We start from the raw sequence: 14,793 nt of genomic DNA, 5'->3' as shown, positions 1-14,793 counted from the left end.
GTGATTAAAGTAAACACTAGAGATGCACCGATCATTTGGCCAGGGTCAAAGCCGAGAGAGGCAAAGTGGAAAAAGTTAAAGCCATACAGTCCCCAGAGCCAGCCACAAACCAAAAGCCTCAGTATGAGCAAAGGATCAAAGCTGTTACAAGAGAAATGAAAGAGAGGAAAAGGGTTGATGTCCTGTTAGCTGCTGAATTTACAGTTGTGGTCAGAGGTTTAGATACACATGTCATAGACATCAATGCCATGATATTTCTATTTGTAATCATTTCTGAACTGTTCTCTTTTGACAGCACTCAGTAGATTTATCAATAATCAGAACAAGTATGAGTTATTTTGTTGTGTCACCACTTATCTGAGGGCTGGAAGATGACCTAAACTGTCACTCTTAGAACCAACCCAGGAAGCACCAAGGCTCAGGAACCCCATCAGTTTAAATACACTCTACCAACTCTGCCAAGAAGATCAAATATCCAGCACAAATTATCCCAGACATTTGTTGATAGCTACCAAATGTGTCTGGCAGAGGTGCAACTTGCTAAGGGACAATTAACTAAACATTAGCAGGCATGGATGCATAATTTTGAGCCTGTGTGGATTAGAGAAAATCCACAACCGATTTTTGAAAGTCTTTAAAGATGTGTGCTGTACCATCATTTTACCCTGGAAAGAGAACAGCTTAAAGAAAGAGTTAAAAACAACTCAAATTACCATGGTACTCATCATGGTATTCATGCCCATGATGAGTATATTTAAACCTCTGATCACAATAAATAAGCCAGACAATTATATACGTACCTGACATTTGTTTTGTCATATAAATATAATGGTCATGTTTCTATTTCTTAAGGTAAAATGTGCCATACAACAGGGGCACAATTAATGATGCATACATTTTAAAAAGAGAAAATCATGAAACTTACTGTTCGATAAGCTACAACATTGGAATGCTCCAGGAGAATTTCAATCGGTGCATCTCTAGTAAAGGCCATGGGGGGTCATTCCAGGCAAACTGAATATTGACAGTCCTGAGTCAAACAAATGGAAATTCAGTGATAAGATTTTTCTGTCACAGGGTATTTTTAGGGGTGGGGTTAATTCACATAGAGATCTGGTATCCTGTCCTCTGACATTACCAGTTTAGAATTTTGTAAGTCGATTAATTAAAATGTGAAACCATTATGGCAGTGTCACTGGCAAACAGTGCATCTATAAGAGGGTCATTTTGGATTCAATGATAACAGCTTTCCTCCACTGCTGGAGATATAACATAGGTAATTTGATCAGTAAATAGCACATTCATTTGATTTGATTAGATTTTTTTTTACACAAGGAGTAAACTCTCCAATGTGTCCAAATGATTCCAGGCACATTGTTAAAGCACACTTCACAGCTGTGTTCTCCCACACACTTTTTCTTTGTATTTTCATACTCTGTCACACAGCTAACTTAATCACGACTGGTAACGTAACTGCCACTTATGTCTCAAATTACATCTGAGTTGAAGAAAATTGATTTCACTTAATTGTTGCACTAGGAACTGGAATGTAATTGGCTCACAAAGATTCAGTCTTCTTTTGGCTCATTGTTTTTGTTCTGGCCCTGCACCAAAGGCCAGGCTGATGGTATCTATTAAACAGGCATTTTAATTAGGATTTGTTAGACAGCAAAACGCAGCTAAAATGAGAGTTACTGTTAGACTTTCACTCATCAGGTGGACAGTAAAACACATTGTTAGAGGATGGTAAGGTTGCTCTGCTGGATGTGTAAGCAGAGAAATGCCTCTTATGTTAGCCATAGCTTCTTTTTAATGAGGTAATAATGCACATCAAGCCTGAGTTTTTGTCAGCTCATTTTAGAGTCCTTCTGCACAAAAAACCTTATGGATGCATCTTACAGATGAGAAGAACCATTGCAGTTTTGAATGCGCGTGCATCAGTTTTAAATAACCAGAATAAAGCACAAGTCGTACACCAGCAGGAAGCCAGTATTCACACAAGCAATGCTGTAAAACACTGAAAGCTGATTTTTAACACAATTTCCAAAGAACCCAAACAAACAGCAAAGCAAAACTCTTCCACTTTAAATCTGTAAACTGTGCTGTGCTGTAAAAATGTCCTTTTTTTTTTTACCCAGTACTCACCAAGGAATGCAATTTTCAACTTTTTCTTTTAGGAAATTGTTTCATCTCTTTAAAGCAAAGGTCACACATGCAACACACACCCTCCTCTATCTTACGCTTTCTCAAAGCTTTCGCTGAATACTAATTATTTCCATGACTTTTGAGTATCTCACCCTTAAGGGTTTTTGTGCAATCTGAAGAAATACCACTAATATTCAAAAAATATCATGTCTCCAGAGTTCTCTTACAATAGCGTTTCTATAAGTTTCTGTTATCTCGTTTATTCCTTGGCATTCAGGGATGGTTATACTTTCTATCCTAGACACTTGCCAAAAGGGCCTTTAACTTGCATTCTCAAACCAAAAGAGCTTTGCATCTGTTCCAAAATTCACTTGCTGGACAGTCACAGGCTCCTACTTGCTGGCAGCTGAAAAGCTCCTCTCGAAAATTTTGACATTTAATGCCCCGTTCAAGTGAAGCTCAGTAGTGGCTGTTGTGAGAATACAAGTATTACTTACTAGCTCTCCAAATGACGTGTCATGCGACGAGGCACCATCAAAAGCTCAAGCCATTATTGGCTAGACCTGCACTCTAATGTCTCTGTGAAATATAATTATATGTAAAAGTTTTACATAGATGTCGAAGTGAAAGCTGTCAAACAGCCTCTCCTGTAATGCCGAGGGAAAGGTGTAAGACCTTAGCAGATCTGTTGGAGGCCTTCTCTGGCACTGGAGTTTGACTTGCTGAGAAACACCATGCCTTCAGAAGACTCTTACTCTGGCCTTGTGCACTCTGAGATTGGTCTACACCATCAGCAGATGAGGATGAGGTCGACAGCACTCTACAGCAAGTCAGTGAAGAAAGGGTGACAGGTTCTTGCACTGGGCCTGGGTCGGAGGAGTGGGTGGTGATGTGTCCTAGGGTTTGAGAAGTAGTCGGCACAGCAGTTCTCAGGCACTGGCCACGCAGCACGCTGTGGAAGGCTTTCTTGAACTCCTGGCTAAAGCACGGGTAGATAATGGGGTTAATGCAGCTGTTGAGGTAACCCAGCCAGAAGGTTATTTTAAAGATGGTTTCAGGAGGCTTACAGGATGGGAAGATGGATCCTAGCAAAGATGCAGAAAGAACCTCAAATCAGAAAATGAATAAAAAAGCACACCAATGAGAGCAATAATACCTCAAGGTCCTAGATAAAGGCAGATATCGAAAGCCCATGGATCTGACAAGATTAAACCATTCTCTAATTTCACGTGGTTTCAATTTATTCATGTTTTTGTATAATTACAACTTTCTGGAAACAGATATTTTTATTTGTCAGCATGACAACGTCCCCGCACATTTCCAGCTTTATAAATAAAACATTTCCCAAGTGGATGATCTTGACTCGTCCCTTAACAAAAAAACAAAAAACAAATAATGAATAATTTAAAATGGCATCTTGGAAGAAAAAGGGCAAGTGTAATAACTGTACTGGAACTAAAAAGGCAGTAAATCTGTGAAATGGTTAGGCTTTTTCCCCTATTCATTTATTCTGGCATTTGCCAACATCGGGTGACTGAAAAAATGAGCATGCATGAGGGGAGCATACATTACAGCGGTGTAATCCTGCAGAGTAGATTCATTCTTTACCTGCTCCTTTAAGGCTTACATTTATTATACCATTTATTTATATTATTTTAAGTTGCTTTTTAGTTTAATTTTGTTGTGTGGTGCTGTGTTTTTCTCTCAGTTATATTTAGGCCAAGTTCTGGAGCTCAAAAATGAAGCCAATGCCAATTTACCAAAAATTGCAGTGGCCACTTGAGGCTGGCTCCAAGAGCAAATCAATCCCCACAGAATCCCATTTTAAAAACATCAAACTTCAGAGCACATTACTCTATTATTGGATTTTGTTAATACCTTAATTTAGGAGCGTGGATGTTAGGCCTTACCTCGATGTAGCTGAATCATTAAACCTTGACCCTATTTGTACTGCTGGTGCCTTTTGGAGCATTTTTTAAACGAACTTATCTGACAAATACTGCGGTTTGCTGTGTGGTACACCCTGTCCACAAAGCTTTTGCTTGAGTTTTGTTGTGTTAAATTCCAGTTATTAACTTAGCAGTAACGAGGCATCTGTGATTTGTGTGCTTTGGGTCCACAGTTTCTTTTTTATAGATGTAGCTTTGAAACCAAGTGTTCTAGAAACTTCTGGCCAAAGAGTCTAGAGAGTAAATATTTATGCCCAGAACACTGACTTTGAGCATTTCAATTACATGTTAATTTACCATGTGTTTTTATTAGAGAAATACAGTTTAAATGGTTACATTTCATGGAATGTGGCCAAATCAAATTTTCTTGACATCGACATAACTTTTGGTTGCAATCAGGCATCATTCAGGTTTAGAAACCAAAACTAATCTGTTAAGTTTTGGGAAACATCTTGGTTTCTCTCACAGTGTTCATGTAATTTTTCAGCTTTAATTGTAAAAATTCTAATGTACCTGTTACACAGACTGGGCTGGAAAAGGAAAGCAGCTGTCATAATGTGAACGTGCAAGTTTATATTTGATGTTGCCCCTCTGGTGTTGTATCACTCTGACCTTTGTGTTTGTATGATGTATGTTTGTATTACAAAAAATCCGACTATTGGCCTTAGCAAAGGTGAATGCTCCCCGAGTGCCCTTATAGTTGCTATTGAAGCAGCTGCTGTGAAAGGCTGGTGACCAAATGGTTTAGAAAAAAAAAACCAAGCATTTGATCTGAGGGGCTCAGGACAATTCAAAATAAATAAAAAATATACTTGTGGTTTTTCAAACCCTCAGTCTGTGAATCTCAGAGCTTGAATGAACACTGTGCCGTGAGCCGTGACGGACCGTCTCAGTTGAAATGCATAACTATCCTCCTGTGACTGGCTGCCTCAGGTGGGTACAGGGTGACTGAGGATGCCTCCTGGCATTACAGCCCATTAAGCCTCATGCTAGTTATTATCTATAATAGCTTTCATTGGGGAGGGAGTAGTAGTTTGCTTCTTTCCATTTCAGCTCACAGCTGAAGCCTTTTCTGCTCCAATATGGTGCTTTATTTGGTCTGTGTTGTTGCTTATAATTGAATTTCTTGATGTTCCTTTAAAGAAACTTGGCCAGTAGAATCAAGGCAGAGTAGAGAAGGAGAAAGAGCTTGCTTGATGTTGTTTTCATAGACCAAAACACCAACCAATTTTATGCAAACTATGGGTACTTTTACATTTTTTCACGTTGTATTTAGCAGTGACTCGAACAAAATTCAAACCTGGATACAAATTTTATGGACCGTGTACAATAAACGTGACACAAACGTAAATATAAAACATAACATGAAATGAACATAATATATATGAAAATTAAAAGAGCTGTAACAAATGTTTTTGAAAAACATGCAGTATAGATATTAATAATCGCTGTATGTTTGATGATGTGCAAAGTTTTGTTAAGATTAGCACACCGTTCAAGGATGCGATAAATATGCATGTGATCTTTAAAATATGATGATTCAGCTGCTTTTTATGCAGACTTAATTATTGCATTGGAGTGGGACTGTGACGCACAGATTGCCGTTCCCAAAAGACTGTTGCTATTGTATCTAAAGGTAATATATTGGCAAATGTGAAAGAGCCACCATGAAAATTCCTACTGTCCCCCTGAAAATGACTGTCATAACTTCAGTGGACCTGAATTGACACCTTGCAGGGTTACCACACTACCACACAGACAAACTCCAAAGAGATTTTAACACCTGCCAAAGTATTTGTGGTAGTTCCCACTGCAGCAAGTGTCACGGGGATCACATTTTGCCATGTTGGCATGCATGCATGCACTTACACAAGATAAAAACAACATCAGTTGCAGCTGTTAAAGCTGCCCATCACAGTTTTATGGTCTTTTTTTGTTTGTTTAATCCAATAGTGCAGAGCCCTTTAATGTTACGTTCCCCCTATTATAAGCAGATGGGCAATAGCACTGTGCAAAAATCTGTCACAGTTTATTAGCTTTGAGAAACAAATGACTCATTAATAGCTGTTATTTCCTAACAGACAGTCACTGCAGGAGCACACGTGTTCGTACTAACATTAATAGCTCTATTTTCGAACACCAGTAAGCCATAATAGCAAGTGCCTGAAAAGAAAACAGGTGAATGGAACTCAGCCATCATTATTTATTATTAATCATTTACTTTTGTGAGAAAAGGCCTACTGACTAAATGTTTCAACATTAATGTTACAGGGCCCTAGAGTGCGGCACTCTAAAAATAAATATTTGGTCGCACCTGTGCGACCAGATGATCCGGTAACAAAAAAAAAAAATCTCTGCAACTCTCCGTGTGGTCAACAACAGACACACATTATGCCCCTATCGTGGACTAAACCAATCAGAGGTAGTCAGGGGCGGGACCTCTCTGATTGGCCGTGGTCCAGTTGAAAGTGCAGGTGGAAGAGAGAGGTGAGTAGCTTGAATAAAGCGATATCAATTCATTAACGGATTCCACACAAAGACCTAAACACAGAGCGGACCCGACGCATCAGAATCAGCTTTGTCTTTCTCGGCTTTCTCACCCGACGGCCCGAACACGGACACGCTGTCGGAGCTTAGCGATTCTGATGTGTCGGGTCCGCTCTGTGTTTACGTCTTTTTGCGCTGATTCTGAGCTGCAGGTTTTGTCTCTCTCCAACCAAAATTCGCCGAGCCAGCAGCAAAAGAAGCAGCAAACTGCGCTTCACATTTGATCAATGTCGTCATGAATTCCCTCTGACTTTTGCTGTTTTGCTTACACCACAATAAAAATCACACTTCCTGCACAGCTCTCTCTCTCTGTACTTCAGGAACAGTTTCCCGTCTCAAATCTGTTTTCTGCATTATTCATTCACTTATTACCCACCAGTCTACCATTGTTTACAGCGCTTTTTCTTTTTTCACTTAAATGACCTCGGACAAGAAAGCCTAATTTCTGCTGTTCAATACTGAAGAAATTTAAATTTCTTAAAATTATGCAAAATTGCAGAATATTTTTAAGGTTATCTGCTATAAAAAGCCAGACCAGGAAAATCTCCTTCATGTTTTCCTGTGTTTTATTCTCAGTTACTTTCACACAAAGGCATCTGCTGTGATGTTCACAATTCTGATGAAGTCAGTACTGATAAATGATCAGAATTATAATATTTCTGACTGTCTGAGGCTAAATTGAATCAAATCAGGACTTTGAGAACCGGAATCGAATGGATTATAGAAATCAGTGATGATACCCAGCCCTAGTGAGCAGCCTAGGCCTGAGAGAAGTGGATGTAGCTGTGGGTAATAAGAAAAGATGAAAAGAACTATTGACAACTTTTTTGTTAAGGCCTGATCTGTCTGAAATTCATAGCCAGTGCTCTGACACGGTGTCATCAACCTTTGAATGCTGAAAAAGCACAGTGTATCCAGAAAACACATTATATGCTGCAATAAATGCACTGCCCAAGTGTCCCCTCTCCCCACGGCCTTTCAGCAGCAGACAGCAGCAAACAGGTCGTCAGAGGAGGCCAAGATGATGATTAAGTTTTTAACATTTTCTACAATATTGACAAAGCACTTTAAGCACAAGTTTGTTAGTTAATAATTTAGAAATTAATATTGTCTGTATGGACTCCCCCTCCCCCCCCCCAAAGAAAGTGCACATGTAAAACTGCGGTGTTAAGTGATGCGGTTGAAAAATTTGAGTGCGCCTAACTTTTGTGCCGGTACACCCAAGTTTTTAAAGTTAGGCGTACCGGTGCGCCCATGTCAAAAAGTTAGTCTAGAGCCCTGTGTTAAACAACAATGGCATAGAAATGATCATAAAAGTTGGAAAATAAGGGCAGTGAAAATAGTAAATCTTTGATATCATCTCTATCAACATGGAAAAACTAACTACGGTAGTTGACCTTGGCTTGGTATTGTTTTGTCATATTATGATAACTGGGGTACAGTTATTGTGATGTGTTAATCCCAGTATATAAAGACTTGATTGTTGACTAAACCGAGACATGAACATCTAGTCTTTAGAATAAAAGGCCTTTTGTTTGCACTTGGATTATACCTTGTGTCTGTTATATGGATAGTTATGAAAGTACACACTGCAAAGAAAAAACTGAAAACGATAACACGTATATTATTTGTCCAGATGATGTGTTTCATCCATGTCTCCTACGTCTCTTATCGTAGCTGGGTTCCGCCTTCAATAAGATTAGTATTTATGTAACCAAATAGATTTTTCAGCGTGAATCTCACCATCTGTGACCTGGGAGGTAAATACTGACTGACTGGTATTCTTAAAAACATGCCGGTCCACTCCAACGATCACTTATCTCAGTCAAGCTGTAAGAGTTATTTCAGAAGCAATTAAGATTTCTAGATAGAGCCTCACAACGGTTGGTCTCTGTCCTCTCTTACATCTGTGATAGCATCACTGCTGTCACCATCATTGACGAGAATGTAGGAAAAATTTCTTACACATAAAGCTGAGGATATCTGACTGAATGGACATTCACCTTTTATTGAGCTTCTTCACATTATCCTCAGCCCATATCTACAGATGGACACCAGCAGAATAATTCATGCTTGACAGATCTTTTCCATTCAATGGGGCTTCTGTGAAAATGCTAAAATTACAGTTATAGTCTTCTAAAAGGAAAAAAAAAAAATCAACATTGTTTGAATCACATTAAGTCTCCTGCTTGGAAATGTCAAGTTTTTCATTATCTTTGCAATCAAAATATTCCAAGAAACCTGCCAATCAAACAAAAAAAAAAAAAAAGTAATGCACTTACTGTCAGACTAAGGGAACTGAGGTGTAACTCTATTACAAGCAAATTAATTCCAAAAATAATTAATGATAAGCAGACTTTAGATTCTCCAAAACAAGTTATACTATATTTTTCCTCTTCTTTAAACCTGCCTTAAACCAACGTTACAAGTGTGGCATATAGGAGTAGGTTTCATTCTATTGCTACATTTACTAGTCTATTCTAGGGTTAACTATCTTCTGGGTAATAGGTGGATACTGCTAAAGTGTTATTTATTGAAGTGGGAGGGGTTATAAAGCCGCATGCTGCAGTGGCTGTACCCAAATACTAAATGGTGTGCATCCCCATTTAGCATAACCACTGCTGTAATGAAGTTTTCTCCAGTTCGATTATTTTATCTTTAGTCTGATTTCTTTTTTCTTTGTTGTACTAAAACCTTTAGCAGCAAAGAAAAAGAACACAGACTGTTGAACATTTTCAAGGCTCTTTCTTTGTGTTTTCACCACCCAGCCATCTGACACAGGTACATCCATACAAAACTTGTTTTACAAAGACAATTTCAACTCATCTGCATTTTTAACCTTCAGTGAGGTTGAAAATGCCGTGATAATATTATATAAATATTTGTGTATTTTTTTCATTTCAAAATACCATGTTTTCTCTTGTGTATATATTGATAAAAAACTATTTTCTGCTCTCCAACTTTTTGATGCTATATGGAACATTTTTAGTAGCTAAAACAGCAGTAAATGTCCTTCAGTATGCAACAAAAGATGAATTTCTCTTTGAGAATAGCAGATGCTTAGGTGTGTGCCTTGAACCTAAAGAAGAACACGAGTGTTACAAAGTGAGGCTTTGTCAGCTTCAGTGCAGAGGAGGTAAGAAGGTACCTACCGATGGGCAAAACCAGGAAAAAAGGCAGCCAGCACATAATAAAGCATCCAACGACAATGCCAAGAGTCTTGGCTGCTTTTTCTTCTCTTGAGAACTTCAGCAGCCTTGGTAGGGAAAAGGAGGAGCGTTTATGCATTGCGGTCCCCTCGTCACCCTCCTGCTTCCCTATCTGAGCAGCGTTCCCTCTGTGTATCCTCAGCATCACCCCCTCCATCTCTACCCCCTTTCCTTTCCTCCCTTTCCTCAGGGTTTTGGTCTCTCTCTTCGCCACGGTATATACACGACAGTACATGGCCAGGATGATGACCAGTGGTATATAGAAAGATCCTAAGGCTGAGAACAAGGCGTAGCCAGGCTCCTCTGTAATTCGGCACACTGTCTCGTCCTCTGGGTCGGGCTCTTTCCAGCCGAATAGAGGGCCAACAGATATAGCTGCTGAGAGTCCCCAGAGAGCAGCCACCGCGGTCAGGCCTCGCCGTCCGGTAGCTATAGCGGGGTAACGCAGGGGGTAGCTGACAGCCAGGTAGCGGTCAATAGAAATCACACACAGGCTGAGGATAGAGGCAGTGCAGCAGAGGACATCCAGGGCGGCCCATACGCTGCAGAAGGACCGGCCAAACACCCACCTGCCGAGAGCCTCTGAGGTGGCGGAGAAGGGCAGGACAGCAGAGCTGAGCAGCAGGTCTGCTGCTGCCAGGTTGGCAATGAAGTAATGTGTCACAGAGCGCCAGTGGTGGTGGAACAGCACAGACAGGATGACCAAGATGTTTCCGAGGACCCCAAACACTACAAAGACCACCAGCACCATCCCCAGGACGACTGCCTTGGCTACATCCACCTCTGGGTGGGCGGAGGAGCTGCAGTTTGGACAAAGACCTGCTGCAGAATAAACACTCATGTTCTCTGCAGGAAACATTGTAATCTGCTGGTTGCATTAAGATGTAAAGTGTCTTGCAAATTGATGACACTCATGCCACATCTGTTCTTTAATTACTTCAGCTCCAACCCTCTGCCGTCTTCCGCTCCTCCCAGCGCAGAGGATAAAAGCTTTTACAGCTGCATAAACTGCTCTTCCAGTTAATTTGTAGGTACAGTGGCTCTTGCCAGCACTCCAGTGATCATGTGGCCAGGGTTGCTTGGCAGAACGTCTTATGCTGGAAGAGTAACACTGCCACAGTTTGCCATATTTAGTCTGGAAAAGCTTAATAAAAATGACAAATGCTCAAGTGGCAGTCACAGATGGATTTGGGGTGTCATGTCTTGCCATAACGAAAAGGCTTTACCTGTTAAAACAAGAAAAGAGATAAAGGAAATTTATCAACACATTCATAATCCTAGACTTTTATAAATACCCAAAACGAGCTCATTACTGCTTTAAGTGCTATTCTTTCTCTGACAGCGTAGGAGCAAATCAAAACAGAGGATGCAAGACAGAGCACATTAAATGTAAAATTGTAAAGTATAATGATTAAAGGGTAAAAACATCATTTAATGGCCTCTTTCAGCCTCTTTGTGTGCAAATTCTTCTCCCTTTATTACAGCTGCAGTAGAGAAAAGAGAGCATGCTCCTGAGCCCAGCATTCCCAGTTTTCTTTTTCATTCAAAAAAACCAAAACAAAAATCCCCCCCCAGTGCGGTTTTCTTGTTTTGTTGGCTCTGCAAGAAAATACTGGTAAGATTAAAACATCCCATTATTTATACCTGATATTTGTTTAACCTTCAGACTGATTAAAGCTAAACATGTCTTTACACAGGCGGTGTTCTTGAAAAGTAACTGTGGTAAGGATTATAATAGAAAAGAAAATATAAAGAAACAAGATATCATCCATTAAGAAAGAGGCAAACACAAGGACAACACAGCAGGAATATTATCCTTGGGGGGTGGGAATCATTTGTGGCATCATGAGAAATCCAGCCAAACATTCAGAGAGCTTAAAGATAAATTAAGACAGAGATCATTTTTTAAAGTCCCTCCCTCAGAGGTCTTGTGTCATTAATCAGGGTTTTAACTCATCTACCAGATGACAAGCCAAGAATTGAACCTTGAGGAGGGCACTATATTACCCCAGTGAAGGCTTCAGCCATCGATAGTCCCGCTCAGTACCACTCGCAGTGAGCGTGTTTTAGATCAGGGATGTCACTGAGCGCGATAAGCACCAGCGAAGCATAGAATAAAAGAAAGTGGCCGTGATAAAGCCTTCAGAGAGAAGAGTCATGCTTGTCACATGTTCGTGCGGGATCAAAGGATTTCACTCGCCGCACGTCCCACTGCCAGGCGGAACGAAATTCACCCAAATAAACACTTGATGCTGGGATTTCCACATCAGTGGCCGGAGGGGGAATTGATAGGTGGTGAAAACATATCTTGGTCATATCTTAACATTTTTGGTTGTAATAAGATTTCTCAGTGTGGTGTCGCGCCTGCACGGAGAGATTGCTTTTTTTTGTTTTGTTTTCCTCAGCCCACCAGTGTTCGAGGACCACTGTTACTATGGAAGGATGTCAAACATATTTACATTGACCTGAGGCAGCAGTTGCAATTCTACATAGGTGAAACAAGATTACCAATATCTACAATGTGATGCAGTACTCCTACAACCACGCACAATGTTTTGTGTGCCTCAAGGCCACACAGTTGTCTTGATGTTAGCTGATAATGTAAAGCATGTATCAATAATAATAACAACGAGAAAAAGAATACTTTAATCATTGTTTTGGGAGCATTCATATTCATTTGATTATATCTAGTAAAAGGACTTTCTGCATCTCTCAATTTTATATTATTGCCAGTCGAATATCCTTTTTCCATTTAATAAACCACGAAAATATTGTAGAGATTAATAGACAGCGATAACCACAGCCTCAGCTCCCAAGGGCATTTTCCTTCAGTTGTCCAGCAGCAAGCAAAAACAAAGACTGAGACTGCACACGTCCATCATTCTCTGCAGATAAGATTTGATTAAAAGCTATCAGTGAACATCATTACAATCTAATTTACATCTGAATCCAAAGATGGCTCACTCAGGTTATTGCATTAGCAGAGCTCCTGGAAAGATTGTATGTTGTCCTTGAAGAAACTTTTTTGTTCCCCCTCCAGCTGGGCGGCCTTTGCCGAATGGAAACAAGTCAGCCAATTAAACCTAGAATTGGAATTATAATTAGGGTTTTGTTTTTTAAACAGATAGGATATTAGTGAGCATATTAACTGACTTAATGTAGCCTGACCATGGGTATATTAAATCAGAACAGCAGTTCCTAGCATGGGATGGTCTCATTATCACAAGGGTAACACAGACAATATCAACTTACTATTAACTGTCCTGATATTGTTTTGTGAATGCAGCAGATGAAGTCCCGTGAAAGCAATTGAGTTTGCTACACTTTGTAAAGTGCAAACATCTCTGCATCATGTCAAACACATTCCTACAGACTTATTAGATTTTGTTAGGCACTAATCATCAAGGATGCACTTTTTTCAACCTGCTTGCCTGTAACTAATTTATTGCTTTTCGGTGCATGATTTGCAGACTGATGAGAGTGTATTCAATGAACTTAATTTGGAAAATTTGTTACCACAAGCTCCCACAAGGACACATGAAAAAAATCACTTATGATGAAGTGAGAAAATGCTCACATTTGCACAAAGATCTAATTACTTTAGATCTGTTCTATGTCCAACAAACAAAGAAATGTAATATTTCTCCAGAACATCAGCTCTGAGAAAAGGGAGAAAAGAAAAATCAAGGATGTTAAATGCTTATCTTGAACATGTTTCCTCCAGGTCACCATATCACATAAAAGAAAAATGGAATTTATGACTGATTCAGATGCCTGTGAATGCCTCGGTAGAGTTCATATATCATTTCTGCAAACACTGTAACATAACTGCTTGTGTCAGGTCTCTGAAGGAGAGAGCACTACCGTGATGAATCACTGCACATTTGAAGTCAGTTTCTAAATTGCTATTTATTCTCTTGGGGGGGGGGGGTTTCATAATTCAGTCCCCGATCATTACATTCCACTAGTCTTGAACATACACAGCCTTTCAGGGCGGATAATGTGAGTGCATCTCCTTTTCATCCACCTGAAGAAGTGATTTTTGTTAGTGTTTGTCATCATTTAATGGAAGATACATCCCTGAGGACCAAAGCTTTGAATTCTCCTGAGCTTTAAAGCACGTTCCTTATGCAGCTACAACCATTCATCATTTTCTTTGCATTATTAATATTCACTTCAATATTCCACATATTCTGAATGAATATGGCCTGTGCATGCCTTTTATTTGCGTTCATTTCTAATAATAAACCTTCGTTACATATTTTAAATGCACAGAAAACATAAACTCTCTAAAAGGTTGCCTGGATTATCATTACTAAACGGAAATAAAGCAGTTTTCTCAGTGTGCTTATATGTGGCCTGCCAGACAATAACCGCCTCCTTCACATGGTTAAAAATAATCACAAACAAGCACAATGATCCATTCTGATGACTGGAAGCCACTCAGTTTGTGAAGTACAGTAAGCAGGAGTATGGACAAGAAAAAAGAAGGGAGGGGGTGAAAGTCTTACCTTCATCCATGTGCGCAGATCTCACCGGAATTCAGCTAATTTTCTCTGAAAGCATGTCATTTGTCACAGTGTCAGCCGCAGACAGCACGGAAAGCAAAGTCAAGTGCTTCTCTCCCTCCTGCTGTCCTCCTGCTCTCTCTGGTGAAAAATAAAGTCACAGTGGACTACCCCACCTGATCCTCCCAGACCCCGCCCCCTCACCGAGCGGCTCACACCTTTTAATTGCCGTTCAATTTAAATTTAACGCTTATTCAGGTAACCGCGTTCACGTGCGTGTGGCCCGGTAAAAGCGAGCTAACTGAGCTGTGAAACTAATTACACGTCGTTTCAAAAGGTTCATTAGGCTTCAGAAAGCAAGATTTATAACTCTGTTATTTTTTACTGCATTTTTCTACTGTTAACAAGTAAAGTGATCCTAACAAAGACTATTTT

The 14,793-nt window shown here is 39.8% G+C and overlaps 1 protein-coding gene across 2 annotated transcripts; it reads right to left on the bottom strand.

The window, feature by feature from the left end:
* Nucleotides 1–1,841: 1,841 nt before the first annotated feature.
* Nucleotides 1,842–14,555, bottom strand: adra1ab (adrenoceptor alpha 1Ab). 2 transcript variants are annotated; one of them, XM_026174333.2, is made up of 3 exons: nt 14,362–14,555; nt 9,794–11,076; nt 1,842–3,230 (listed from the first exon to the last, which is right to left on the bottom strand). In XM_026174333.2, exons 2-3 carry the CDS (start codon nt 10,707–10,709, stop codon nt 2,779–2,781), a joined length of 1,368 nt encoding a protein of 455 aa, XP_026030118.2. In that variant the 5' UTR covers nt 10,710–11,076; nt 14,362–14,555; the 3' UTR covers nt 1,842–2,778. The 2 variants fall into 2 exon arrangements, with proteins under 2 accessions (XP_026030118.2, XP_026030119.2); XM_026174334.2 differs by having other exon boundaries at nt 9,794–10,994.
* Between the last annotated feature and the right edge of the window lie 238 nt (nt 14,556–14,793).

The sequence above is a fragment of the Astatotilapia calliptera genome, chromosome 7 (genome assembly GCF_964374335.1).
Source record: "Astatotilapia calliptera chromosome 7, fAstCal68.1, whole genome shotgun sequence".
In the NCBI taxonomy this organism is placed as follows: domain Eukaryota; kingdom Metazoa; phylum Chordata; class Actinopteri; order Cichliformes; family Cichlidae; genus Astatotilapia; species Astatotilapia calliptera.
This window is presented reverse-complemented; position numbering and strand designations above follow the sequence as displayed.